Source organism: Oncorhynchus mykiss, chromosome 9, assembly GCF_057628025.1.
Source record: "Oncorhynchus mykiss isolate SJ-2025 chromosome 9, ASM5762802v1, whole genome shotgun sequence".
NCBI lineage: Eukaryota > Metazoa > Chordata > Actinopteri > Salmoniformes > Salmonidae > Oncorhynchus > Oncorhynchus mykiss.
The window spans coordinates 84,420,712-84,448,148 of NC_143030.1; the positions used below are offsets into that span (position 1 = coordinate 84,420,712).

At 40.6% G+C, this 27,437-nt stretch overlaps 1 protein-coding gene across 4 annotated transcripts in view; it reads right to left on the reverse strand.

Moving 5' to 3' along the window:
* Window positions 1-27,246, reverse strand: part of tafazzin (tafazzin, phospholipid-lysophospholipid transacylase) — a 32,440-nt gene extending 5,194 nt beyond the window's left edge. Inside the window, exons 1-10 of one of the 4 annotated variants that reach the window (XM_036989137.2) lie at window positions 26,558-27,246; window positions 25,988-26,125; window positions 23,287-23,415; window positions 18,621-18,666; window positions 12,870-12,955; window positions 11,287-11,367; window positions 11,172-11,213; window positions 5,854-5,916; window positions 5,720-5,772; window positions 5,384-5,461 (exon numbers count right to left, since the gene is read on the reverse strand). In XM_036989137.2, coding sequence (XP_036845032.1) covers window positions 5,384-5,461; window positions 5,720-5,772; window positions 5,854-5,916; window positions 11,172-11,213; window positions 11,287-11,367; window positions 12,870-12,955; window positions 18,621-18,666; window positions 23,287-23,415; window positions 25,988-26,096 — 687 coding nt within the window. In that variant the 5' untranslated portion in view covers window positions 26,097-26,125; window positions 26,558-27,246. The remainder of the gene's footprint in view (window positions 1-5,383; window positions 5,462-5,719; window positions 5,773-5,853; window positions 5,917-11,171; window positions 11,214-11,286; window positions 11,368-12,869; window positions 12,956-18,620; window positions 18,667-23,286; window positions 23,416-25,987; window positions 26,126-26,557) is intronic. The other 3 variants (XM_036989139.2, XM_036989142.2, XM_090185608.1) reach the window with 3 other exon arrangements.
* Window positions 27,247-27,437: the final 191 nt, after the last annotated feature.

Here is a 27,437-nt window from a genome sequence, read left to right on the forward strand (position 1 = left end):
TTTTCAATGACGGCCTAGGAACAGAGGGTTAACTGCCTTGTTCAGGAGCAGAATGACAGATTTGTACCTTGTCAGCTCAGGGATTGGAACTTACAATCTTTCGGTTACTAGTCCCAACTCTCCTACCACTAGGCTACCTGCCGCCCATTTTGGTAAAAAGCCAATTTGATATTTACTCGGGACATTGTTTTCACTGAAGAAATGTAGGAGTCTGCTGTTAAAGAGGATTTTCTCAAGGTTCTGTTGATGCATATCCCAGGGTTGAATTTCTCCACTTTTGTGGATTGGTGTGATCAGTCCTTGGTTCTAAATATTGGGGAAGATGCCAGAGCGAACTATCATTAAACATCACGTTTGATTTGCCTGCTGGGGGGCAAAGAAAGTACTCGCACTCCTTGACTTTTTCCACATTGTTGTGTTACCGGCTGAATTTAAAATGGATTCCATTGAAAACATGCCACTGGCTTACACACAATACCCCATAATGTCAAAGTGGAATTATGTTTTATGAAATGTTTTGAAATGAATTAGAAATTAAAAACTGAAATGTCTTGAGTCGATAAGTATTCAACCCCTTTGTTATGGAAAAACTAAATAAGTTCAGGAGTAAAAATGTACTTAACAAGTCACATAATAAGTTGCATGGATTTACTCTGTGTTCAATAATAGTATTTAACCCACGAGTCGATTGACGCACCGGCGCAATTTGTCTCAATCCACGCACTTCCGCATCTGCTGTGAAAGGTGACATAGTTAGAGACGACGTCTGTAGCGTCCGAACGGTTTGACCTACACACTACTATAGCCTCTCTATGGGGAGACTGTCACGAACACGATGGTTCTCTGTTTTGCTCTACGACAGGACTCATCTGAAGGTAACCAGTTTTTAAAAAACTAATGGAAATATATGGGGTTAAATATGTGTAGATTTACTTCAGAATCTATTGTCTTTGGATGTATTATTTACCGTCCTTATCACCATTAATAATGTGTTATTCAATATAGTAATATTTAAATGCCAAAAATCTATATTTTATCAAATCATTGTCATTTATTTTTATACCTAAAGGTGTCCTAACAGTCTAAATCAAATGGCTAAATGATCCATAGTATGACCATCTTAAAACATGTCAGTTTAGCACCACCCCTCCTCCAACGTCTTAGACTCTAAAGAATCAACAGGGGTTCTTAATGACTACCTCATCCCACACATACAATTATCTGTAAGGTCCCTCAGTCGAGCATGGAATTTAAGGCACAGATTCGAGCACAAAGATCAGGGAGGTTTTCCAAAGCCTCGCAAAGAAGTGCACCTATTGGTAGATGGGTAAAAATGTAAAAAGCAGACAGAATATCCCTTTGAACATGTTGAAGTTATTAATTACACCCAGTCACTACAAATATACAGGCGTCCTTCCTAACTCAGTTGCCAGAGAAGAAGGAAACCCCTCAGGGATTTCACCATGAGGCCAATGGTGACTTTAAAACAGTTACAGAGTTTAATGGCTGTGATAGGAGAAAACTGAGGATGGATCAACAACATTGTAGTTACTACACAATATTAACCTAATTGACAGACTGAACATTTCTTCAGATTTTTTATTTAACTATGCAAGCCAGTTAAGAACAAATTCTTATTTACAATGACAGCCTACCAAAAGGCAAAAGGCCTCCTGCGGGGACGGGGGATTAAAAATACATTAAATAAAAATATATGACAAAAAACACATCACGACAAGAGAGACAACACTACACTACATAAAGAGAGACACTACAACACTACATAAAGAGAGACAACACAACACTACATAAAGAGAGACACCACAACACTACATAAAGAGAGACACCACAACACTACATAAAGAGAGACACCACAACACTACATAAAGAGAGACACCACAACACTACATAAAGATAGACACTACAACACCACATAAAGAGAGACAACACAACACTACATAAAGAGAGACAACACAACACCACATAAAGAGAGACAACACAACACTACATAAAGAGAGACAACACAACACTACATAAAGAGAGACACCACAACACTACATAAAGAGAGACACCACAACACTACATAAAGAGAGACAACACTACACTACATAAAGAGAGACACTACAACACTACATAAAGAGAGACAACACTACACTACATAAAGAGAGACAACACAACACTACATAAAGAGAGACACCACAACACTACATAAAGAGAGACAACACTACATAAAGAGAGACACTACAACACTACATAAAGAGAGACAACACTACACTACATAAAGAGAGACACTACAACACTACATAAAGAGAGACAACACAACACTACATAAAGAGAGACAACACAACACTACATAAAGAGAGACACTACAACACTACATAAAGAGAGACAACACTACACTACATAAAGAGAGACACTACAACACTACATAAAGAGAGACAACACTACATAAAGAGAGACACTACAACACTACATAAAGAGAGACACCACAACACTACATAAAGAGAGACAACACAACACTACATAAAGAGAGACACTACAACACTACATAAAGAGAGACACCACAACACTACATAAAGAGAGACACCACAACACTACATAAAGAGAGACACCACAACACTACATAAAGAGAGACAACACTACATAAAGAGAGACAACACAACACTACATAAAGAGAGACACCACAACACTACATAAAGAGAGACAACACAACACTACATAAAGAGAGACAACACAACACTACATAAAGAGAGACAACACAACACTACATAAAGAGAGACAACACAACACTACATAAAGAGAGACAACACTACATAAAGAGAGACACCACAACACTACATAAAGAGAGACACTACAACACTACATAAAGAGAGACAACACTACATAAAGAGAGACACCACAACACTACATAAAGAGAGACAACACTACACTACATAAAGAGAGACAACACTACATAAAGAGAGACACCACAACACTACATAAAGAGAGACACCACAACACTACATAAAGAGAGACACCACAACACTACATAAAGAGAGACAACACAACACTACATAAAGAGAGACAACACTACATAAAGAGAGACACCACAACACTACATAAAGAGAGACACTACAACACTACATAAAGAGAGACAACACTACATAAAGAGAGACACCACAACACTACATAAAGAGAGACAACACTACACTACATAAAGAGAGACAACACTACATAAAGAGAGACACCACAACACTACATAAAGAGAGACCTAAGACAACATCGCATGGCAGCAACACATGACAACACAGCATGGTAGCAACACAACATGACAACAACACAACATGACAACAACATGGTAGCAACACAGCACAACATGGTAGCAGCACAAAACAGGGTACAAATATTAGTGGGCACAATAGCAGTCACAACTGTCAGTAAGAGTCTTTGGATGAAGAGATTGAGATAAAACTGTCCAGTTTGAGTGTTTGTTGCAGCTCGTTCCAGTCGCTAGCTGCAGCGAACTGAAAAGAGGAGCAACCCAGGGATGTGTGTGTTTTGGGGACCTTTAACAGAATGTGACTGGCTTGTTGTATGTGGAGGAGGGATGCAGTAGATATCTCAGATAGGGGGAGTGAGGCCTAAGAGGGTTTTATAAATAAGCATCAACCAGTGGGTCTTGCGATGGGTATACAAAGATGACCAGTTTACAGAAGAGTATAGAGTGCAGTGATGTGTCCTATAAGGAGCTTTGGTGGCAAATCTGATGGCCGAAAGGTAAAGAATATCTAGCCACTCGAGCACCCTAACCTGCCGATCTATAAATTATGTCTCCGTAATCTAGCACGGGTAGGATGGTCATCTGAATCAGGGTTAGTTTGGCAGCAGGGGTGAAAGAAGAGTGATTACGATAGAGGAAACCTTAACTTTAGCCTGCAGCTTTGATATGTGCTGAGAGAAGGACAGTGTACCGTCTAGCCATACTCCCAAGTACTTGTATGAGGTGAGTACCTCAAGGTCTAAACCCTCAGAGGTAGTAATCACACCTTTGGGGAGAGGGGTAATTCTTCTTACCAAACCACATGACCTTTGTTTTGGAGGTGTTCAGAACAAGGTTAAGGGCAGAGAAAGCTTGTTGGACACTAAAAAAGCTTTGTTGTAGAGCATTATAACACAAAATCTGTGGAGGGGCCAGCTGAGTATAAGACTGTATCATCAGCATATAAATGGATGAGAGAGCTTCCTACTGCCTGAGCTATGTTGTTGATGTAAATTGAGAAGAGCGTGGGACCTAGGATCGAGCCTTGGGGTACTCCCTTGGTGACCGGCAGTGGCTGAGACAACAGATGTTCTGATGTTATACACTGCACTCTTTGAGAGAGGTAGTTAGCAAACCAGGCCAAAGACCCCTCAGAGACACCAATACTCACTCCTTAGCCGGCCCAAAATAATGTAATATTCTACCGTATCAAAAGCTTTGGTCAAGTCAATAGCAGCACAATATTGATTAGAATCAAGGGCAATGGTGACATCATTGAGGACCTTTAAGGTTGCAGTGACACATCCATAACCTGAGCGGAAACCAGGTTGCATACCAGTGAGAATACTATAGACATCTAGAAAGACAGTCAGTTGATTATTGACACATTCTTCCAACACTTTTGATAAACAGGGCAAAATAGAAATGGGCCTTTAACAGTTAGCATCAGCTTGATTTCCCCCTTTAAATAAAGGATGGACCGTGGCTGCCTTCCAAGCAATGGGAACCTCCCCAGAGAAGAGAGACAGGTTAAAAAGGTCGGAGATAGGCTTGGCGATAATAGGGGCAGCAACCTTAAAGAAGAAAGGGTCTAACCCATCTGACCCATATGTTTTTTGGTGTGTAGTTAGTCCTACCCCAGTGCGCACTGTCTTTAGTCCTACCCCAGTGCGCACTGTCTTTAGTCCTACCCCAGTGTGCACTGTCTTTAGTCCTACCCCAGTGCGCACTGTCTTTAGTCCTACCCCAGTGCGCACTGTCTTTAGTCCTACACCAGTGCGCACTGTCTTTAGTCCTACCCCAGTGCGCACTGTCTTTAGTCCTACCCCAGTGCGCACAGTCTTTAGTCCTACCCCAGTGCGCACTGTCTTTAGTCCTACCCCAGTGTGTACTGTCTTTAGTCCTACCCCAGTGTGTACTGTCTTTAGTCCTACCCCAGTGCGTACTGTCTTTAGCCCTACCCCAGTGTGTACTGTCTTTAGTCCTACCCCAGTGTGTACTGTCTTTAGCCCTACCCCAGTGTGTACTGTCTTTAGTCCTACCCCAGTGTGTACTGTCTTTAGCCCTACCCCAGTGTGTACTGTTTTTAGTTGAATGATGACTACAATAGAGTCTCCGTCTGCGTGCGTTTGTGTGTGTGTTCACCTGGCTCTTCTGCTGTTGTCGGAGAGATTCCAGAAGATCTTTGACTGTAAATGGATTCCCTATCAGGACTGTGATTCTCTACAACACAGAGGTCAGGCATTATAGGTTAAGGGTTAGAGGTCAGGGTGTATGTGTGTCTCTCTATCTCTGTCCAGTGTGTGTGTGTGAATCCGTCCAGTGTGTGTATGAGAGAGAGAGAGAGAGTCTCTGTCCAGTGTGTGAATCCGTCCAGTGTGTGTGTGTGAGAGAGAGAGAGAGAGAGAGAGAGTCTCTGTCCAGTGTGTGTGTGTGTGTGTGTGAGAGTCTCTGTCCAGTGTGTGTGTTGTTTGTTATCACCTGTCCAGTACGAGGGATGTAGGGTCGCTCATTGGGTAAGACATCGCTCATACCTGAGCCAGGAATATTGAACACAAGTTAGAATGTGTGTGCATGGTGTGTGTGTGTGTGTGGGGGGTGGGGGTGTAACTCACCTACATGCCACACAGGGAGAATAACAGGGTTAAGGGAACACTCTGCTATCAGACGGCCGACACCTGCAACACATACAAATCAAAGTTTATAGGTCACGTGCACAGATTAGCAGATGTTGTCGCAGTTGCAGAGAAATGAGTCTAATGATTGTGTTTCCACAGTAGCTCCAACAGTCAGTAATATATAATGATTGTGTTTCTAGCTCCAACAGTCAGTAATATATAATGATTGTGTTTCTAGCTCCAACAGTCAGTAATGTATAATGATTGTGTTTCTAGCTCCAACAGTCAGTAATATATAATGATTGTGTTTCCACAGTAGCTCCAACAGTCAGTAATATATAATGATTGTGTTTCTAGCTCCAACAGTCAGTAATATATAATGATTGTGTTTCTAGCTCCAACAGTCAGTAATATATAATGATTGTGTTTCTAGCTCCAACAGTCAGTAATGTATAATGATTGTGTTTCTAGCTCCAACAGTCAGTAATATATAATGATTGTGTTTCTAGCTCCAACAGTCAGTAATATATAATGATTGTGTTTCTAGCTCCAACAGTCAGTAATGTATAATGATTGTGTTTCTAGCTCCAACAGTCAGTAATATATAATGATTGTGTTTCTAGCTCCAACAGTCAGTAATATATAATGATTGTGTTTCTAGCTCCAACAGTCAGTAATATATAATGATTGTGTTTCTAGCTCCAACAGTCAGTAATATATAATGATTGTGTTTCTACAGTAGCTCCAACAGTCAGTAATATATAATGATTGTGTTTCTAGCTCCAACAGTCAGTAATATATAATGATTGTGTTTCTAGCTCCAACAGTCAGTAATATATAATGATTGTGTTTCTACAGTAGCTCCAACAGTCAGTGATATATAATGATTGTGTTTCTACAGTAGCTCCAACAGTCAGTAATATATAATGATTGTGTTTCTACAGTAGCTCCAACAGTCAGTAATATATAATGATTGTGTTTCTAGCTCCAACAGTCAGTAATATATAATGATTGTGTTTCTAGCTCCAACAGTCAGTAATATATAATGATTGTGTTTCTACAGTAGCTTCAACAGTCAGTAATATATAATGATTGTGTTTCTACAGTAGCTCCAACAGTCAGTAATATATAATGAGTGTGTTTCTAGCTCCAACAGTCAGTAATATATAATGATTGTGTTTCTACAGTAGCTCCAACAGTCAGTAATATATAATGATTGTGTTTCTACTGTAGCTTCAACAGTCAGTAATATATAATGATTGTGTTTCTACAGTAGCTCCAACAGTCAGTAATATATAATGATTGTGTTTCTAGCTCCAACAGTCAGTAATATCTAATGCATGTGTTTCTAGCTCCAACAGTCAGTAATATATAATGATTGTGTTTCTAGCTCCAACAGTACAGTAATATATAATGATTGTGTTTCTACAGTAGCTCCAACAGTCAGTAATATATAATGATTGTGTTTCTACAGTAGCTCCAACAGTCAGTAATATATAATGATTGTGTTTCTACAGTAGCTCCAACAGTCAGTAATATATAATGATTGTGTTTCTACAGTAGCTCCAACAGTCAGTAATATATAATGATTGTGTTTCTACAGTAGCTCCAACAGTCAGTAATATATAATGATTGTGTTTCTACAGTAGCTCCAACAGTCAGTAATATATAATGATTGTGTTTCTAGCTCCAACAGTCAGTAATATATAATGATTGTGTTTCTACAGTAGCTCCAACAGTCAGTAATATATAATGATTGTGTTTCTAGCTCCAACAGTCAGTAATATATAATGATTGTGTTTCTAGCTCCAACAGTCAGTAATATATAATGATTGTGTTTCTACAGTAGCTCCAACAGTCAGTAATATATAATGATTGTGTTTCTACAGTAGCTCCAACAGTCAGTGATATATAATGATTGTGTTTCTAGCTCCAACAGTCAGTAATATATAATGATTGTGTTTCTACAGTAGCTCCAACAGTCAGTAATATATAATGATTGTGTTTCTACAGTAGCTCCAACAGACAGTGATATATAATGATTGTGTTTCTAGCTCCAACAGTCAGTAATATATAATGATTGTGTTTCTACAGTAGCTCCAACAGTCAGTAATATATAATGCTTGTGTTTCTAGCTCCAACAGTCAGTAATATATAATGATTGTGTTTCTAGCTCCAACAGTCAGTAATATATAATGATTGTGTTTCTACAGTAGCTCCAACAGTCAGTAATATATAATGATTGTGTTTCTACAGTAGCGCCAACAGTCAGTAATATATAATGATTGTGTTTCTACAGTAGCTCCAACAGTCAGTAATATATAATGATTGTGTTTCTACAGTAGCTCCAACAGTCAGTAATATATAATGATTGTGTTTCTAGCTCCAACAGTCAGTAATATATAATGATTGTGTTTCTACAGTAGCTCCAACAGTCAGTAATATATAATGATTGTGTTTCTACAGTAGCTCCAACAGTCAGTGATATATAATGATTGTGTTTCTACAGTAGCTCCAACAGTCAGTAATATATAATGATTGTGTTTCCACAGTAGCTCCAACAGTCAGTAATATATAATGATTGTGTTTCTAGCTCCAACAGTCAGTAATATATAATGATTGTGTTTCTAGCTCCAACAGTCAGTAATATATAATGATTGTGTTTCTACAGTAGCTCCAACAGTCAGTAATATATAATGATTGTGTTTCTAGCGCCAACAGTCAGTAATATATAATGATTGTGTTTCCACAGTAGCTCCAACAGTCAGTAATATATAATGATTGTGTTTCTACAGTAGCTCCAACAGTCAGTAATATATAATGATTGTGTTTCTAGCTCCAACAGTCAGTAATATATAATGATTGTGTTTCTACAGTAGCTCCAACAGTCAGTAATATATAATGATTGTGTTTCTACAGTAGCTCCAACAGTCAGTAATATATAATGATTGTGTTTCTACAGTAGCTCCAACAGTCAGTAATATATAATGATTGTGTTTCTACAGTAGCTCCAACAGTCAGTAATATATAATGATTGTGTTTCTAGCTCCAACAGTCAGTAATATATAATGATTGTGTTTCTACAGTAGCTTCAACAGTCAGTAATATATAATGATTGTGTTTCTACAGTAGCTCCAACAGTCAGTAATATATAATGATTGTGTTTCTAGCTCCAACAGTCAGTAATATATAATGATTGTGTTTCTAGCTCCAACAGTCAGTAATATATAATGATTGTGTTTCTACAGTAGCTCCAACAGTCAGTAATATATAATGATTGTGTTTCTAGCTCCAACAGTCAGTAATATATAATGATTGTGTTTCTAGCTCCAACAGTCAGTAATATATAATGATTGTGTTTCTACAGTAGCTCCAACAGTCAGTAATATATAATGATTGTGTTTCTAGCTCCAACAGTCAGTAATATATAATGATTGTGTTTCTACAGTAGCTCCAACAGTCAGTAATATATAATGATTGTGTTTCTAGCTCCAACAGTCAGTAATATATAATGATTGTGTTTCTACAGTAGCTCCAACAGTCAGTAATATATAATGATTGTGTTTCTAGCTCCAACAGTCAGTAATATATAATGATTGTGTTTCTAGCTCCAACAGTCAGTAATATATAATGATTGTGTTTCTACAGTAGCTCCAACAGTCAGTAATGTATAATGATTGTGTTTCTAGCGCCAACAGTCAGTAATATATAATGATTGTGTTTCTAGCTCCAACAGTCAGTAATGTATAATGATTGTGTTTCTAGCTCCAACAGTCAGTGATATATAATGATTGTGTTTCTAGCTCCAACAGTCAGTAATATATAATGATTGTGTTTCTACAGTAGCTCCAACAGTCAGTGATATATAATGATTGTGTTTCTACAGTAGCTCCAACAGTCAGTAATATATAATGATTGTGTTTCTACAGTAGCTCCAACAGTCAGTAATATATAATGATTGTGTTTCTAGCTCCAACAGTCAGTAATATATAATGATTGTGTTTCTAGCTCCAACAGTCAGTAATATATAATGATTGTGTTTCTACAGTAGCTCCAACAGTCAGTAATATATAATGATTGTGTTTCTAGCTCCAACAGTCAGTAATATATAATGATTGTGTTTCTACAGTAGCTCCAACAGTCAGTAATATATAATGATTGTGTTTCTAGCTCCAACAGTCAGTAATATATAATGATTGTGTTTCTAGCTCCAACAGTCAGTAATATATAATGATTGTGTTTCTAGCTCCAACAGTCAGTAATATATAATGATTGTGTTTCCACAGTAGCTCCAACAGTCAGTAATATATAATGATTGTGTTTCTACAGTAGCTCCAACAGTCAGTAATATATAATGATTGTGTTTCTAGCTCCAACAGTGCAGTGATATATAATGATTGTGTTTCTGCAGTAGCTCCAACAGTCAGTAATATATAATGATTGTGTTTCCACAGTAGCTCCAACAGTCAGTAATATATAATGATTGTGTTTCTAGCTCCAACAGTCAGTAATATATAATGATTGTGTTTCCACAGTAGCTCCAACAGTCAGTAATATATAATGATTGTGTTTCTAGCTCCAACAGTCAGTAATATATAATGATTGTGTTTCTACAGTAGCTCCAACAGTCAGTAATATATAATGATTGTGTTTCTACAGTAGCTCCAACAGTCAGTAATATATAATGCTTGTGTTTCTAGCTCCAACAGTGCAGTGATATATAATGCAGTAATATATAATTTAATATATCACTCTGGTATTCTCATTTTGATATGACATATCTGATATCACTCTGATATTCTCATATGACATCACTCTGATATTCTCATATGACATGACATCACTCTGATATGACATCACTCTGATATTCTCATTCTGACATGACATCACTCTGATATTCTTATTCTGATTTGACATCACTCTGGTAAGACCCATGACATCACTCTGATATGACATCACTCTGATATTCTCATTCTGACATGACATCACTCTGATATTCTTATTCTGAGATGACATCACTCTGGTAAGACCTATGACATCACTCTGATATTCTCATTCTGAACTCTATTTGTAGGATGCATTCTGTGCTCAGTCATTAACTTGGTGAGAGAAGGTAGTGATCCCACAACGGGTGATCCACTCTGGGCCTCTCCTTTATAACCTCCCAAACATGTTTTTTATGGATCTTCAGAATTCATGTGGATTACCTATTTTGAGATCAAAACGGCAAATATTGCCGAAAAGTGACGACTTTGCACCCCTGACCTTCAGTACTGACACACAGGAAGACAAACAGACACACCTAGGTAACTCACCCCATTTCAACCGTATAAACTCCTCAGTCATGTTGACTTTCCCTGAGAGAAAAGAGAGTTTCAGTTTCAGTAGAGGACTTTCCCCCTATAACACACAGAGCAAGAGAGATCGTACCCTCAGGGAAGATGTGTACCCAGTCTCCTCCATTCAGCTTCTCCAGAATAAAGTCCATGCCTTTCTGATACACCCCATCACCTAGGAGACACAGGCACACCAATATATAAAAGAGAAACACATGGAGAGACAAGCACACCACTTAGCAAAGAAAAACATTACAGCCTCCAGTCTTCTTGGGTATGATGCTACAAGCTTGGCACACCTGTATTTGGGGAGTTTATCCCATTCTTCTCTGCAGATCCTCTCAAGCTCTGTCAGGTTGGATGGGGAGTGTCACTGCACAGCTATTTTCAGGTCTCTCCAGAGATGTTCGATCGGGTTCAAGTCCGGACTCTGGCTGGGCCACTCAAGGACAAGCAAAGACTTGTCCCGAAGTCACTCCTGCGTTGTCTTGGCTGTGTGCTTAGGGTCATTGTCCTGTTAGAAGGGGAACCTTCTCCCCAGTCTGAGGTCCTGAGCGCTCTGGAGCAAGTTTTCATCAAGGATCTCTCTGTTCTTTGCTCCGTTTATCTTTTCCTTGATTCTGACTAGTCTTCCAGTCCCTGCTGCTGAAAAACATTCCCACAGCATGACGCTGCCACCACCATGCTTCACTGTAGGGATGATGCCAGGTTTCCTCCAGATGTGACACTTGGCATTAAGGCCAAAGAGTTAAAAATGTATTTCTTCAGACCATCTTGTTTCTCATGGACTTAGAGTCCTTTAGATGCTTTTGGCAAACTCCAAGCGGGCTGTCATGTGCCTTTTACTGAGGAGTGGCTTCCGTCTGGCCACTACCATAAAGGCGTGATTGGTGGAGTGCTGCAGAGATGGTTGTCCTTCTGGAAGCTTCTCCCATCTCCACAGAGAAACTCTGGGGCTCTGTCAAAGTGACCATCGGGTCCTTCTCCCCCGATTGCTGAATTCCTTCGACCTCATGGCTTGCTTTTAGCTCAGACATGCACTTATATAGACAGGTGTGTGCCTTTCCAAAACATGTCCAATCAATTGAATTTACCACAGGTGGACTCCAATCAAGTTGTAGAAACATCTCAAGGATGATCAATGGAAGCAGGAAGCACCTGAGCTCAATTTCGGGTCTCATAGCAAAGGGTCTGAATACTTATGTAACTAAGGTATCTGCTTTCTAAAAACCTGTTTTCGCTTTGTCATTATTTTGTGTAGATTGATGAGAATAAATATATATTTTTAATCCAATTTAGAATTATTGTGCAACATAACAAAATGTGGAAAAAGTCAAGGGCTCTGAATACTTTCCAATGTAACAAAAAAGCTGTAAAAACAAAAGGCTATTTTTGTCTTCTGAAGAGGAAAAAGTCAAGGGTAGAAAGGGTTAATATAAAAATATAAAATATATTTTTAAAAACACTGCTACTAGTCGGACTCTCAATCTCGCAGGCACAAACATGACTCGTCACGTTACCACGGTAACCTCCGGGTCATAAAAATTTAAATGAAAACAAAAAATATCACATTACCTCTTACTAGTAATACATTTGTGACTGGTAAAAAATCTGAGCATGTCCTCCCAAATGAAGGTGCCGCCCCACAGCCCCTCCCCCTCCGCCTCCCATCCTCACCTCTACAGACGGGAATACACTTCCCCCTGCTGAAGAATCTGGAGTGTAACTCTTTGGTGAAACAGATGTCCGACGCAGCCGGAGTCCTGTCCAATCAGAAACCAGACAGATCACATACTGTCCAATCAGAAACCAGACCGACACACACAATTCATCCAACTGAAGTTAAAAAAAAAACTAGAAAAGTAAATTTCATGAAGAAAATGTGGGGTGCATGCTAGCTGGTGAAGAATCGATTGAGTGATAGGATATTATATCCTGAACATGGGAAAGTTGGTTTGGTGTCTAGCAGAACAGTCCAAGAGTTACTGTTGGTGAGTTATTAGAAGTTAGGATAGCCTGAACATGGGAAAGTTGGTTTGGTGTCTAGCAGAACAGTCCAAGAGTTACTGTTGGTGAGTTATTAGAGGTTAGGATAGCCTGAACATGGGAAAGTTGGTTTGGTGTCTAGCAGAACAGTCCAAGAGTTACTGTTGGTGAGTTATTAGAGGTTAGGATAGCCTGAACATGGGAAAGTTGGTTTGGTGTCTAGCAGAACAATCTAAGAGTTACTGTTGGTGAGTTATTAGAAGTTAGGATAGCCTGAACATGAGAAAGTTGGTTTGGTGTCTCTAGCTTGAACAGTCCAAGAGTTACTGTTGGCAAGTTATTTTATGCAAATGTAATAGGTGTTGGTTGACAAGCTGAAGGTACCAAGCTGTCTGTTTAAACGACTAGCACACAGCTCAGACACCCATACATACCCCACAAGACATGCCACCAGAGGTCTCTTCACAGTCCCCAAGTCCAGAACAGACTATGGGGGGCACACAGTACTACATAGAGCCATGACTACATGGAACTCTATTCCACATCAGGTAACTGATGCAAGCAGTGAAATTAGATTTTAAAAAACAGATCAAAATACACCTTATTTGAAAAGCGGGGACTGTGAAGAAACACACACATAGGCACAGACACATGCATACACACAGGATAACATACGCACTATACACAAACGTACACATGGATTTTGCGTTGGTAGTAGAGCAGGGGACTGAGGGCAAACAATGTTTTGTGAATTATGTAAAAAACTTATTGTAATGTTTTTTAAATGATATAACTGCCTTAATTTTGCCAGAACCCCAGGAAGAGTAGCTGCTGCCTTGGCAGGAACTCATGGGGATCCATAATAAACCCCAGGAAGAGTAGCTGCTGCCTTGGCAGGAACTAAGGGGGATCCATAATAAACCCCAGGAAGAGTAGCTGCTGCCTTGGCAGGAACAAATGGGGACCCATAATAAACTCCAGGAAGAGTAGCTGCTGCCTTGGCAGGAACAAATGGGGACCCATAATAAACCCCAGGAAGAGTAGCTGCTGCCTTGGCAGGAACTAAGGGGGTTCCATAATAAACCCCAGGAAGAGTAGATCTTATCTGTCGGAAAGATATCAGTTTGTCTCTGTGAATGGTTTGTCCTCTGACAAATCAACTGTAAATTTCGGTGTTCCTCAAGGTTCCGTTTTAGGACCACTATTGTTTTCACTATATATTTTACCTCTTGGGGATGTCATTCGAAAACATAATGTTAACTTTCACTGCTATGCGGATGACACACAGCTGTACATTTCAATGAAACATGGTGAAGCCCCAAAATTGCCCTCGCTAGAAGCATGTGTTTCAGACATAAGAAAGTGGATGGCTGCAAACTTTCTACTTTTAAACTCGGACAAAACAGATTTGCTTGTTCTAGGTCCCAAGAAACAAAGAGATCTTCTGTTGAATCTGGCAATTAATCTTAATGGTTGTACAATCGTCTCAAATAAAACTGAAGGAACTCGGCGTTACTCTGGACCCTGATCTCTCTTTTGAAGAACATATCAAGACCATTTCAAGGACAGCTTTTTTCCATCTACGTAACATTGCAAAAATCAGAAACTTTCTGTCCAAAAATGATGCAGAAAAATTAATCCATGCTTTTGTCACTTCTAGGTTAGACTACTGCAATGCTCTACTTTCCGGCTACCCGGATAAAGCACTAAATAAACTTCAGTTAGTGCTAAATACGGCTGCTAGAATCCTGACTAGAACCAAAAAATGTGATCATATTACTCCAGTGCTAGCCTCCCTACACTGGCTTCCTGTCAAAGCAAGGGCTGATTTCAAGGTTTTACTGCTAACCTACAAAGCATTACATGGGCTTGCTCCTACCTATCTTGCCGATTTGGTCCTGCCGTACATACCTACACGTACGCTACGGTCACAAGACGCAGGCCTCCTAATTGTCCCTAGAATTTCTAAACAAACAGCTGGAGGCAGGGCTTTCTCCTATAGAGCTCAATTTTTATGGAACGGTCTGCCTACCCATGTCAGAGACGCAAACTCGGTCTCAACCTTTAAGTCTTTACTGAAGACTCATCTCTTCAGTGGGTCATATGATTGAGTGTAGTCTGGCCCAGGAGTGGGAAGGTGAACGGAAAGGCTCTGAAGCCACAAACCGCCCTTGCTGTCTCTGCCTGGCTGGTTCCCCTCTTTCCACTGGGATTCTCTGCCTCTAACCCTATTACAGGGGCTGAGTCACTGGCTTACTGGGGCTCTCTCATACCGTCCCTGGGAGGGGTCCGTCACCTGAGTGAGTTGAGTCACTGATGTGATCATCCTGTCTAGGTTGGCGCCCCCCCCTTGGGTTGTGCCGTGGCGGAGATCTTTGTGGGCTATACTCAGCCGTGTCTCAGGATGGTAAGTTGGTGGTTGAAGATATCCCTCTAGTGGTGTGGGGGCTGTGCTTTGGTAAAGTGGGTGGGGTTATATCCTTCCTGTTTGGCCCTGTCCGGGCTTGTCCTCGGATGGGGCCACAGTGTCTCCTGACCACTCCTGTCTCAGCCTCCAGTATTTATGCTGCAGGAGTTTATGTGTCGGGGGGCTAGGGTCAGTTTGTTATATCTGGAGTACTTCTCCTGTCTCCTGTCCTCTTTCTCTCTTTCTTTCTCTCTCTCGGAGGACCTGAGCCATAGGACCATGCCTCAAGACTACCTGACATGATGACTCCTTGCTGTCCCCAGTCCACCTGGCCGTGCTGCTGCTCCAGTTTCAACTGTTCTGCCTTATTATTATTGGACCATGCTGGTAATTTATGAACATTTGAACATCTTGGCCATGTTCTGTTATAATCTCCACCCGGCACAGCCAGAAGAGGACTGGCCACCCCAGATAGCCTGGTTCCTCTCTAGGTTTCTTCCTAGGTTTTGGCCTTTCTAGGGAGTTTTTCCTAGCCACCGTGCTTCTACACCTGCATTGCTTGCTGTTTGGGGTTTTAGGCTGGGTTTCTGTACAGCACTTTGAGATATCAGCTGATGTACGAAGGGCTATATAAATAAATTTGATTTGATTTGAGTAGCTGCTGCCTTGGCAGGAACTAAGGGCGATCCATAATAAACCCCAGGAAGACTAGCTGCTGCCTTGGCAGGAACTAATGGGGATCCATAATAAACCCCAGGAAGAGTAGCTGCTGCCTTGGCAGGAACTAATGGGGATCCATAATAAACCCCGGGAAGAGTAGCTGCTGCCTTGGCAGGAACAAATGGGGACCCATAATAAACCCCAGGAAGAGTAGCTGCTGCCTTGGCAGGAACTAATGGGGATACACAATAAACCCCAGGAAGAGTAGCTGCTGCCTTGACAGGAACTAATGGGGATCCATAATAAACCCCAGGAAGAGTAGCTGCTGCTGTGTTTATAAATTGAGAAAGTTCAGCACTGTTGCTACTCTCCCTAGGAGTGTCCGTCCTGCAAAGATGACTGCAAGAGCACAGCGCAGAATGCTCAATGAGGTTAAGAAGAATCCTAGAGTGTCAGCTAAAGACTTACAGAAATCTCTGGAACATGCTAACATCTCTGTTGATAGGAGGACACCACAGAAGAAGCCACTGCTGTCCAAAAAAAATATTGCTGCACGTCTGAAGTTCGCAAAAGAGTACCTGGATGTTCCACATCGCTACTGGCAAAATATTCTGTGGACAGATGAAACTACAGTTGAGTTGTTTGGAAGGAACACACAACACCATGTGTGGAGAAAAAAAGGCACAGCACACCAACATCAAAACCTCATCCCAACTGTAAAGTATGGTGGAGGGAGCAGCATGGTTTGGGGCTGCTTTGCTGCCTCAGGGCCTGAACAACTTGCTATCATCGACGTAAAAATGAATTTCCAAGTTTATCCAGACATTTTGCAGGAGAATGTAAGGCTATCTGTCCGCCAATTGAAGCTCAACAGAAGTTGGGTGATGCAACAGGACAACAACCCAAAACACAGAAAACAGAATGGCTTCAACAGAAGAAAATATTCCTTCTGGAGTGGCCTAGTGAAAGTCCTGACCTCAACCCAATTGAGATGCTGTGGTATGACCTCAAGAGAACGGTTCACACCAGACATCCTAAGAATATTGCTGAACTGAAACAGTTTTGTAAAGAGGAATGGTCCAAAATTTAAGTAATTCTAAAGGGTTCACATACTTGCCACTGTAGTTTCTTTGGAATTTGCAGCTGTTGTTGGTAAATAATGAATCTGCTAGCTTCTAGAAAGAGAGCAGTTGATGGGTTACTAAAACAGCTTGTTCTATTGATTGGTAGAAGCTATTCCTAATATTTTTTCAGATTTGAAAAGCAGCGAATCAGAGGGAGATTTCACACACAACGCTTTTTTGTCTGTCAGTTGTTGGGGGAGTGATAAAAAAAAAAACGATGGGGAAAAAAGGTGTTGAACTTGTTGGTGCTAACAATGTCAGTTGTTTAGAAAAAGTTACAGAAAATGTTGTTGATGAATTTACTAAAACAGAGGTAACTTTTAATCATAACATTTTTGTTCTGCAGTCAGATTTTAAAAGCAGAGAAGTCGAGGAAGATTTCATATGCTCGGTTTGTCTAACATGGAACCCAAACCGCCATCGTGCATACGTTTATTTTGTCCCCCCACAACAAACACGACACGCAGGTTAAAATATCAAAACAAACTCTGAACCAATTACATTAATTTGGGGACAGGTCAAAAAGCATTAAACATTTATGGCAATTTAGCTAGCTAGCTTGCACCAATTTGTCCTATTTAGCTAGCTTGTTGATGCTAGCTAATTTGTCCTGGGATATAAACATTGAGTTGTTATTTTACCTGAAATGCACAAGGTCCTCTACTCCGCCAATTAATCCACACATAAAAACGGTCAAACGAATCGTTTCTCGGTCTCTCATCCTTCCAATCTTTTTCTTCTCTGGACTTTATATTGCGATTGGCAACTTTCATAAATTAGGTGCATTACCTCCACTGGCCTCATTCGTCTTTCAGTCACCCACGTGGGTATAACCAATGAAGAGATGGTACCTGCTTCTATAAACCAATGAGGAGATGGGAGAGGCAGAACTTGCAGCGCGATCTGCTTCACAAATAGAACTGGCCTCTATTTTAGCCAGCTTGTTGTTGCGTGCGAGCAGTGTGGGTGCAATAATTGAATAATATAGATTTCTAAATGTATTTTTTATACCATGTAGTCAGTGATGATGTCACACTGGGGAGATTTAGAATATAGCAAATATATCACAAGCAACTCAAGTGAGACCAGTATGCACGTTTGAACGGCATTTCTAGCTTAAACGGTGTAAGTGGATTAGTGTGCTAAAGAAGAGGATCAAAGATTTAAGTGGCTGGTTTTTCTTCTCAAGCCCCACAACAATAATAAAAACATGAGTATGCATGGACACTTAATAAACACAGCATCACTCACCAGCGCATCTTGTTGAAGTTCCAGAGGTGTCTGAGTCTCAGAACTCCTGTTAGAGAGAAAGAGAGAAGAGAGGAGAGGAAATATTAAAAAATATAAACATGAATATTGAAAATATACCATCTTGGATTTGACAAAGTTTTCAATATATTGTTGCAAATTATATACTCTACGGGCAAAGATCTAGAGTGGGGTCTCTGTTACTTTGAGACTTCTGATCCAATTAGTGAGCATTCCCAAAAGAGTGGATGGGAAATGGATTCAAAATGGTCGCCCTCTGCTGGTGATTTGCAGGATGTGAACAGGTGGGATCTTTCTTTTCCCCCAACACAGTTAAGCCAAAACCAACGGCCGTTATTCAGAGAGGCGTTCTACAACGCTTTGAGCACTTTCCAAGTCCGGAAGTGAATATCACGTAGGGTGAAATTTCAGTCACTGATTAATAACATTTGCCCTTGTATTAGCTCCACAATGAAATAGGGTGCAGGCCAGGCAGCAGGCTGTTAGCCAGCCTGCCAGCATAGTGGAGTCTGCCACTAGCACAGTCAGTGTAGTCAGCTCAGCTATCCCCATTGAGACCGTGTCTGTGCCTCGAACTAGGTTGGGCAAAACTAAACATGGCGGTGTTCGCCTTAGCAATCTCACTAGGATAAAGACCACCTCCATTCCTGTCATTATTGAAAGAGATCATGATACATCACATCTCAAAATAGGGCTACTTAATGTTAGATCCCTTACTTCAAAGGCAATTATAGTCAATGAACTAATCACTGATCATAATCTTGATGTGATTGGCCTGACTGAAACATGGCTTAAGCCTGATGAATTTACTGTGTTAAATGAGGCCTCACCTCCTGGCTACACTAGTGACCATATCCCCCGTGCATCCCGCAAAGGTGGAGGTGTTGCTAACATTTACGATAGCAAATTTCAATTTACAAAAAAAAAAAAAATGACGTTTTCGTCTTTTGAGCTTCTAGTCATGAAATCTATGCAGCCTACTCAATCACTTTTTATAGCTACTGTTTACCGGCCTCCTGGGCCATATACAGTGTTCCTCATTGAGTTCCCTGAATTCCTTTCGGACCTTGTAGTCATAGCAGATAATATTCAAATTTTTGGTGACTTTAATATTCACATGGAAAAGTCCACAGACCCACTCCAGAAGGCTTTCGGAGCCATCATCGACTCAGTGGGTTTTGTCCAACATGTCTCTGGACCCACTCACTGTCACAGTCATACTCTGGACCTAGTTTTGTCCCATGGAATAAATGTTGTGGATCTTAATGTTTTTCCTCATAATCCTGGACTATCGGACCACCATTTTATTACGTTTGCAATTGCAACAAATAATCTGCTCAGACCCCAACCAAGGAACATCAAAAGTCGTGCTATAAATTCACAGACAACACAAAGATTCCTTGATGTCCTTCCAGACTCCCTCTGTCTACCCAAGGACGCCAGAGGACAAAAATCAGTTAACCACCTAACTCAGGAACTCAATTTAACCTTGCGCAATACCCTAGATGCAGTTGCACCCCTGAAAACTAAAAACATTTGTCATAAGAAACTAGCTCCCTGGTATACAGAAAATACCCGAGCTCTGAAGCAAGCTTCCAGAAAATTGGAACGGAAATGGCGCCACACCAAACTGGAAGTCTTCCGACTAGCTTGGAAAGACAGTACCGTGCAGTACCGAAGAGCCCTTACTGCTGCTCGATCATCCTATTTTTCCAACTTAATTGAGGAAAATAAGAACAATCCGAAATTCCTTTTTGATACTGTCACAAAACTAACTAAAAAGCAGCATTCCCCAAGAGAGGATGACTTTCACTTCAGCAGTAATAAATTCATGAACTTCTTTGAGGAAAAGATCATGATTATTAGAAAGCAAATTATGGACTCATCTTTAAATCTGCGTATTCCTTCAAAGCTCAGTTGTCCTGAGTCTGCACAACTCTGCCAGGACCTAGGATCAAGAGAGACGCTCAAGTGTTTTAGTACTATATCTCTTGACACAATGATGAAAATAATCATGGCCTCTAAACCTTCAAGCTGCATACTGGACCCTATTCCAACTAAACTACTGAAAGAGCTGCTTCCTGTGCTTGGCCCTCCTATGTTGAACATAATAAACGGCTCTCTATCCACCGGATGTGTACCAAACTCACTAAAAGTGGCAGTAATAAAGCCTCTCTTGAAAAAGCCGAAACTTGACCCAGAAAATATAAAAAACTATCGGCCTATATCGAATCTTCCATTCCTCTCAAAAATTTTAGAAAAGGCTGTTGCGCAGCAACTCACTGCCTTCCTGAAGAGAAACAATGTATAGGAAATGCTTCAGTCTGGTTTTAGACCCCATCATAGCACTGAGAATGCACTTGTGAAGGTGGTAAATAACATTTTAATGGCATCAGACCGAGGCTCTGCATCTGTCCGCGTGCTACTAGTGCTGCTTTTGATACCATCGATCACCACATTCTTTTGGAGAGATTGGAAACCCAAATTGGTCTACACAGACAAGTTCTGGCCTGGTTTAGTTTCGCTCTGTGAATGGTTTGTCCTCTGACAAATCAACTGTAAAATTCAGGGTTCCTCAAGGTTCCGTTTTAGGACCACTATTGTTTTCACTATATATTTTACCTCTTGGGGATGTCATTCGAAAACATAATGTTAACTTTCACTGCTATGCGGATGGCACACAGCTGTACATTTCAATGAAACATGGTGAAGCCCCAAAATTGCCCTCGCTAGAAGACTGTGTTTCAGACATAAGGAAGTGGATGGCTGCAAACGTTCTACTTTTAAACTCGGACAAAACAGAGATTCTTGTTCTAGGTCCCAAGAAACAAAGAGATCTTCTGTTGAATCTGACAATGAATCTTAATGGTTGTACAGTCGTCTCAAATAAAACTGTGAAGGACCTCGGCGTTACTCTGGGCCGAGATCTCTCTTTTAAAGAACATACCAAGACTGATTCAAGGACAGCTTTTTTCCATCTACGTAACATTGCAAAAATCAGAAACTTTGTCCAAAAATGATGCAGAAAAATGTATCCATGCTTTTGTCACTTCTAGGTTAGACTACTGCAATGCTCTACTTTAAAGCACAAAATAAATATTTAAAAAACACTATCTTGATTAGATAAGTATTCAACCCTCTGATTCAATATGTTTGAATCACATTTGCCAGTCTGTGAGTCTTTCTGGGAAAGTCTAAGATCTTTCCATACCTGGATTTTACAATATTTGCTCATTGTTTTCAAAATTCTTCAAGCTCTGTCAAGTTGGTTGTTGATCATTGCTGGACAGCCATTTTCAAGTCTTGCAATAGTTTTTCAAGCAGATTTCAGTCAAAACTGTAACTAGGCCACACATTCAATGTTGTCTTGGCCTTGTGTTTTAGGTTATTGTCCTGCTGATAGGTGAATTGGTCTCCCAGTGACTGGTGGAAAGCAGACTGGACCAGGTTTTCCTCTAGGATTTTGCCTGTGCTTAGCTCAAATTTAATTGATTTTTATCCTAAAAAAAACGACCTAGTCCTTACCGATGACAAGCATACCCATAACATGATGCATCCACCACCACTCTCGAAAATATGAAGAGTGTTACTCAGTGATGTGTTTGCCCCAAACATAACACTTTATATTCAGGACAGTTAATTTCTTTGCCACATTTTTTGCAGTATTACTTTATTGCCTTGTTGCAAACAGGATTCATGATTTGTTATAGTTGTATTCTGTACAGACCTTCTTTTCACTCTGTCATTTATGTCAGAATTGTGGAGCAACTACAATGTTGTTGATCCATCCTCAGTTTTCTCCTATCACAGCCATTAAACTCTGTAACTGTTTTAAAGTCACCATTGGCCTCATGGTGAAATCCCTGAGCGGTTTCCTTCCACTCCAGCAACTGAGTTAGGAAGGACGCCTGTGTCTTTGTAGTGACTGGAGGTAGTGATACACCATCCAAAGTGTAATTAATAACTTCACCATGATCAAAGGGATATTCAATGTCTGCTTTTTTTTTTTTTTTTTTACCCATCTACCAATAGGAGCCCTTCTTTGTGAGGTATTGGAAAACCTCCCTGGTCTTTGTGGTTGAATCTGTGTTTGAAATTGACTCCGACTGAGGGACCTCACAGAAAATTGTATATGTGGGGTACAGAGATGAGGTAGTCATAAAGATATCATGTTAAATACTATTATTGCACACAGAGTGATTCATGCAAGTTATTATGTGACTTGTTAAGCAAATCTTTACTCAAACGTATTTAGAAATAAGAAAGGGGTTGAATACTTAAGACTCAAGACCTTTCAGCTTTTCATTTTTTTATTAATTTGTGAACATTTCAAAAAACATAATTCCACTTTGACATTATGGGGTATTGTGTGTAGGCCAGTGACACAAACATTTTTTAATCCATTTTAAATCCAGGCTGTAACACACAAAAAAAATGAAAAACAGAAGGCATTGTAAGGCCAAAATCTCCAACTTTGATCAATTATTTCTCAATTATGCTTTTAGATACAAATGTGAAATATATGTCAACAATCCTTCCCCCAAAGGACCATTCTATGGACTACATTTGGTGAAAATCCTCCAAATCACTGTCTTTTTTTGTCCGGGTTTCATATGGAATCACTCCATTGTAATGTGTGTATCCTTACCCCAGAGGTGTGGGTCGTCCATACAGGACTGGTGATTGGACAGTGTGATGAGGGGTGTGTCAGGTGGACGTTGGTCTATCAGGTCAAATAGAACATCCTGATTATGAACCGTAATACAGTTCAGATACTCTAGAGAGAGAGAAGAGAGAGAAAGAGTGTGTTAGGGTGGCACGATTAATCGAATTCACGCTGCATAGCATGCTGGCCAATCGCCAGCAGCATACCTCCCTGCATACCCCTGCTGGCTTGCTTCTGAAGCTAAGCAGGGTTGGTCCTGGTCAGTCCCTGGATGGGAGACCAGATGCTGCTGGAAGTGATGTTGGAGGGCCAGTAGGAGGCACTCTTTCCTCTGATCTAAAAAAATATCCCAATGCCTCAGGGCTGTGATTGGGGACACTGCCTTGTGTAGGGTGCCGTCTTTCGGATGGGACGTTAAACGGGTGTCCTGACTCTCTGAGGTCATTAAAGATGCAATGGCACTTATCGTAAGAGTAGGGGTGTTAACCCCGGTGTCCTCGCTAAATTCCCAATCTGGTCCTCAAACCATCACGGTCACCTAATAATCCCCAGTTTACAATTGGCACATTCATCCCCTGTAACTATTCCCTAGGTCGTTGCTGCAAATGAGAACATGTTCTCAGTCAATTTACCTGGTAAAATAACAGAAAAATAAAATAAACATTTTAATTCGCAAGTGTCCCTGCTTAGAGCACTCAGTTAGATGCTGGTGAGGAGAGAAGGGGCTTTACACCTCAGATGCTGGTGAGGAGAGAAGGGGCTTTACACCTCAGATGCTGGTGAGGAGGGGCTTTACACCTCAGATGCTGGTGAGGAGAGAAGGGGCTTTACACCTCAGATGCTAGTGAGGAGAGAAGGGGCTTTACACCTCAGATAGATGCTGGTGAGGAGAGAAGGGGCTTTACACCTCAGATAGATGCTGGTGAGGAGAGAAGGGGCTTTACACCTCAGATAGATGCTGGTGAGGAGAGAAGGGGCTTTACACCTCAGTTAGATGCTGGTGAGGAGAGAAGGGGCTTTACACCTCAGTTAGATGCTGGTGTGGAGAGAAGGGGCTTTACACCTCAGTTAGATGCTGGTGAGGAGAGAAGGGGCTTTACACCTCAGTTAGATGCTGGTGTGGAGAGAAGGGGCTTTACACCTCAGTTAGATGCTGGTGAGGAGAGACGGGGCTTTACACCTCAGTTAGATGCTGGTGAGGAGAGAAGGGGCTTTACACCTCAGATGCTGGTGAGGAGAGAAGGGGCTTTACACCTCAGATGCTGGTGAGGAGAGAATGGGGCTTTACACCTCAGTTAGATGCTGGTGAGGAGAGACGGGGCTTTACACCTCAGTTAGATGCTGGTGAGGAGAGAAGGGGCTTTACACCTCAGATGCTGGTGAGGAGAGAAGGGGCTTTACACCTCAGATGCTGGTGAGGAGAGAATGGGGCTTTACACCTCAGTTAGATGCTGGTGAGGAGAGAATGGGGCTTTACACCTCAGATGCTGGTGAGGAGAGAAGGGGCTTTACACCTCAGATGCTGGTGAGGAGAAAAAGGGCTTTACCAAATACAGAACAGTATGAGGTTTAGGAACACTGTGGCTTTCCCTCGTGAGTGTCAGAAACATGTGTGCTGCTAGCGCTAACGAGAACGTTGATTTGGTGCCAAAGAAGGACATTCAGTGGTATGACAGTATTTCAGCTACAGGAAAACCCATGTCAACCGAGTGCAAAAAGTGCCTCAGAGTAGTGGAGACAACACATGTACTTAATCATTTGAAGAATGAACATCCACTACATTACAACGATTGCATGGTAAAAAAATAAATAAAAATGCCCAAGAGCAGCAGAGCCCCTCAGCCACTGACCGCCGATGGGTTTTCAAGTGTAACGCCCTACCAAAACAACTTCCCGTAGACACACAGAAATCACAGAGCCAAAGTCATGGTTCCTGTTTACACAATCAACAAAGACTACTGCAAGAAGATCATTCAAAAGCTGGATATACAAGATTCCATCTCACAAATAAGTCGCCATCCCTACACTGTATAATAAAATGAAGATAGAAGTTGAAAAATGTTGCATTGAATGACTGGACCAGATTCCAACGTGTTGGACATAGTCAGTAGGCTACATGTTAAGGCACTTTGACTTATAATTTCCATTATAATAATGATTGAGCCTATTTATACATAATTACACAATCATACGCTTCCTATTCAATCTGCAGCCAATGGCTACCTGAATAAATTATGATGAATTATTATTTAAGAACTCATAAATGGTCAAATAGGAAGCCATAATGGTATTAGTTAATGAATAACTGCTGCACTTATAGCACACTATATTTTGATGATCATGAACAAAAAAAAAATGTAATATGTAGGTGTAATAATCTTATCTATTACATGTAGCCTATAACAAAGTTGGAAATTATTTGTTTCATTTGGTTTTGTATTCAGTTAGCATTTCACTCTAAGGTCCTGTTGTATTCAGCTCATGTCACAAATACAATTTGATTTATTCATTCATATGATTTCATTGTAGAAGATGTTCTCTATCCTGACACTTGATTTGACCAAGTTTAACCCAAGTCTTTGAAAATCGCAATTCATAATTGCAATATCTAGCCAAAACAAAAAAACTATTTCGATATTTTGTCCAGGGTGCTGGTGCAGCCCTAGTGTGTGTAGTGACTCACTGGTCCAGAAGTAGCTGTATGAGCCCACCACACCCATGACCAGGGTGCTGGTCACCTTCCAGGCCAGCTGCGGGCACTGTGGGAACGGCCATTTCACCTCCAGGGGCATCGCTGCTCACCAACGGAACACACATCCACCTGGCGCACAGGTCAGAGAACAGTATGAGAAACATACCACCGGGTCGATCTTATAACCAGAACTACCAGACAGTATAGATTAGCTACTCTCAACACTGCAGAATGGAAGCTAAATAGCTAGCGGAATCATTTGCAGTATTGAATAGAATAAAAGTATTGCATGCATAGATCATACATCATTGGCATAGACTTATGGATTTTGATTGTTTGGTTTGTCAACAGAACACAGCTTTTTAACATGTTGTCTCTGCTAGCTAGCTTCCCGTCCAAGTAAAAAATGCCTACTTTTTGCCAGGTGAAAGCTTTTAAAAAAAAACACTCAAAAGCAGTTTAATACACGGATCTGGTTTCATATGACAGTTTTATACTAAGTCTACACTGTTTTTCTCCGCGTAGTAATGACTTGTGATCAAAGTTAAGTCCCATCCTCACCTTATGCTTTCAGCTGATAACTAGCATGTTCGAAGAACCCGGAAAAGGGCTAATTCTGCAATGGTTTGTGGGAGCTGTAGTTCATTACGTCGAACGAATTTAAGCTTTCTGAATCGATGTAAACAAATGGTTGTTGTGTGTGTTTCTTCCATCTACTCATTGATGCTTTGAAACGACGTCTGTTCCTTCATTCCCCTCATCCCATCTCCACCCCTGATATATAATCAAAGACAGTACAGTATGAAGAAAGTCGGAAACGGTTTCTCCAATAGAAATCCCCGATCACGCTTGTAGGTGATGTAATGGCGACGTTAGCGAGCAGAATAAACGAATCTAAGGGTCGCCTGGCGCCTAACTGCGCATGTGCACGCCGCAAATCAGAGGCACTCCTTTGATATAAAGTTGTTTTTGACGAAAATGATAAAGTGTCCGTTTGTCACTTTCATGAGGTTGGAGTAATAACATGTTAAACTACTTAAGACATTAACTCGAATCTAGGTTGTGCCTTTTAGATTTTCAGAAAATTAACAACTAATTAAGAATGTTTCACTAATCTCATTGACTTCTCTAACCCGGCCTGGTCTGTTTGGCCTTTTGCTCCAACGTTCCCGGAAGCCTTGCTATTTTGGCCTCAGGGTTTAGAAACTATGCGTTATGATCAGTTTTTCGTCAACAACACTGGAAAAAGTACTTCCAGGTCACGGAATTTCGGAAACGTTTCAAATAAAAGTCCCCCACGTAATAGTAGAAACGTGTCAATAACCTGTATTTATTCATGATATATGAAAAATAATTGTCTACACATTAACAATGATTCATATTTGTTCATATTTATTTTGCATTAAATGTGGGTGTTAAAACATGTTACAAGGTCCTATAA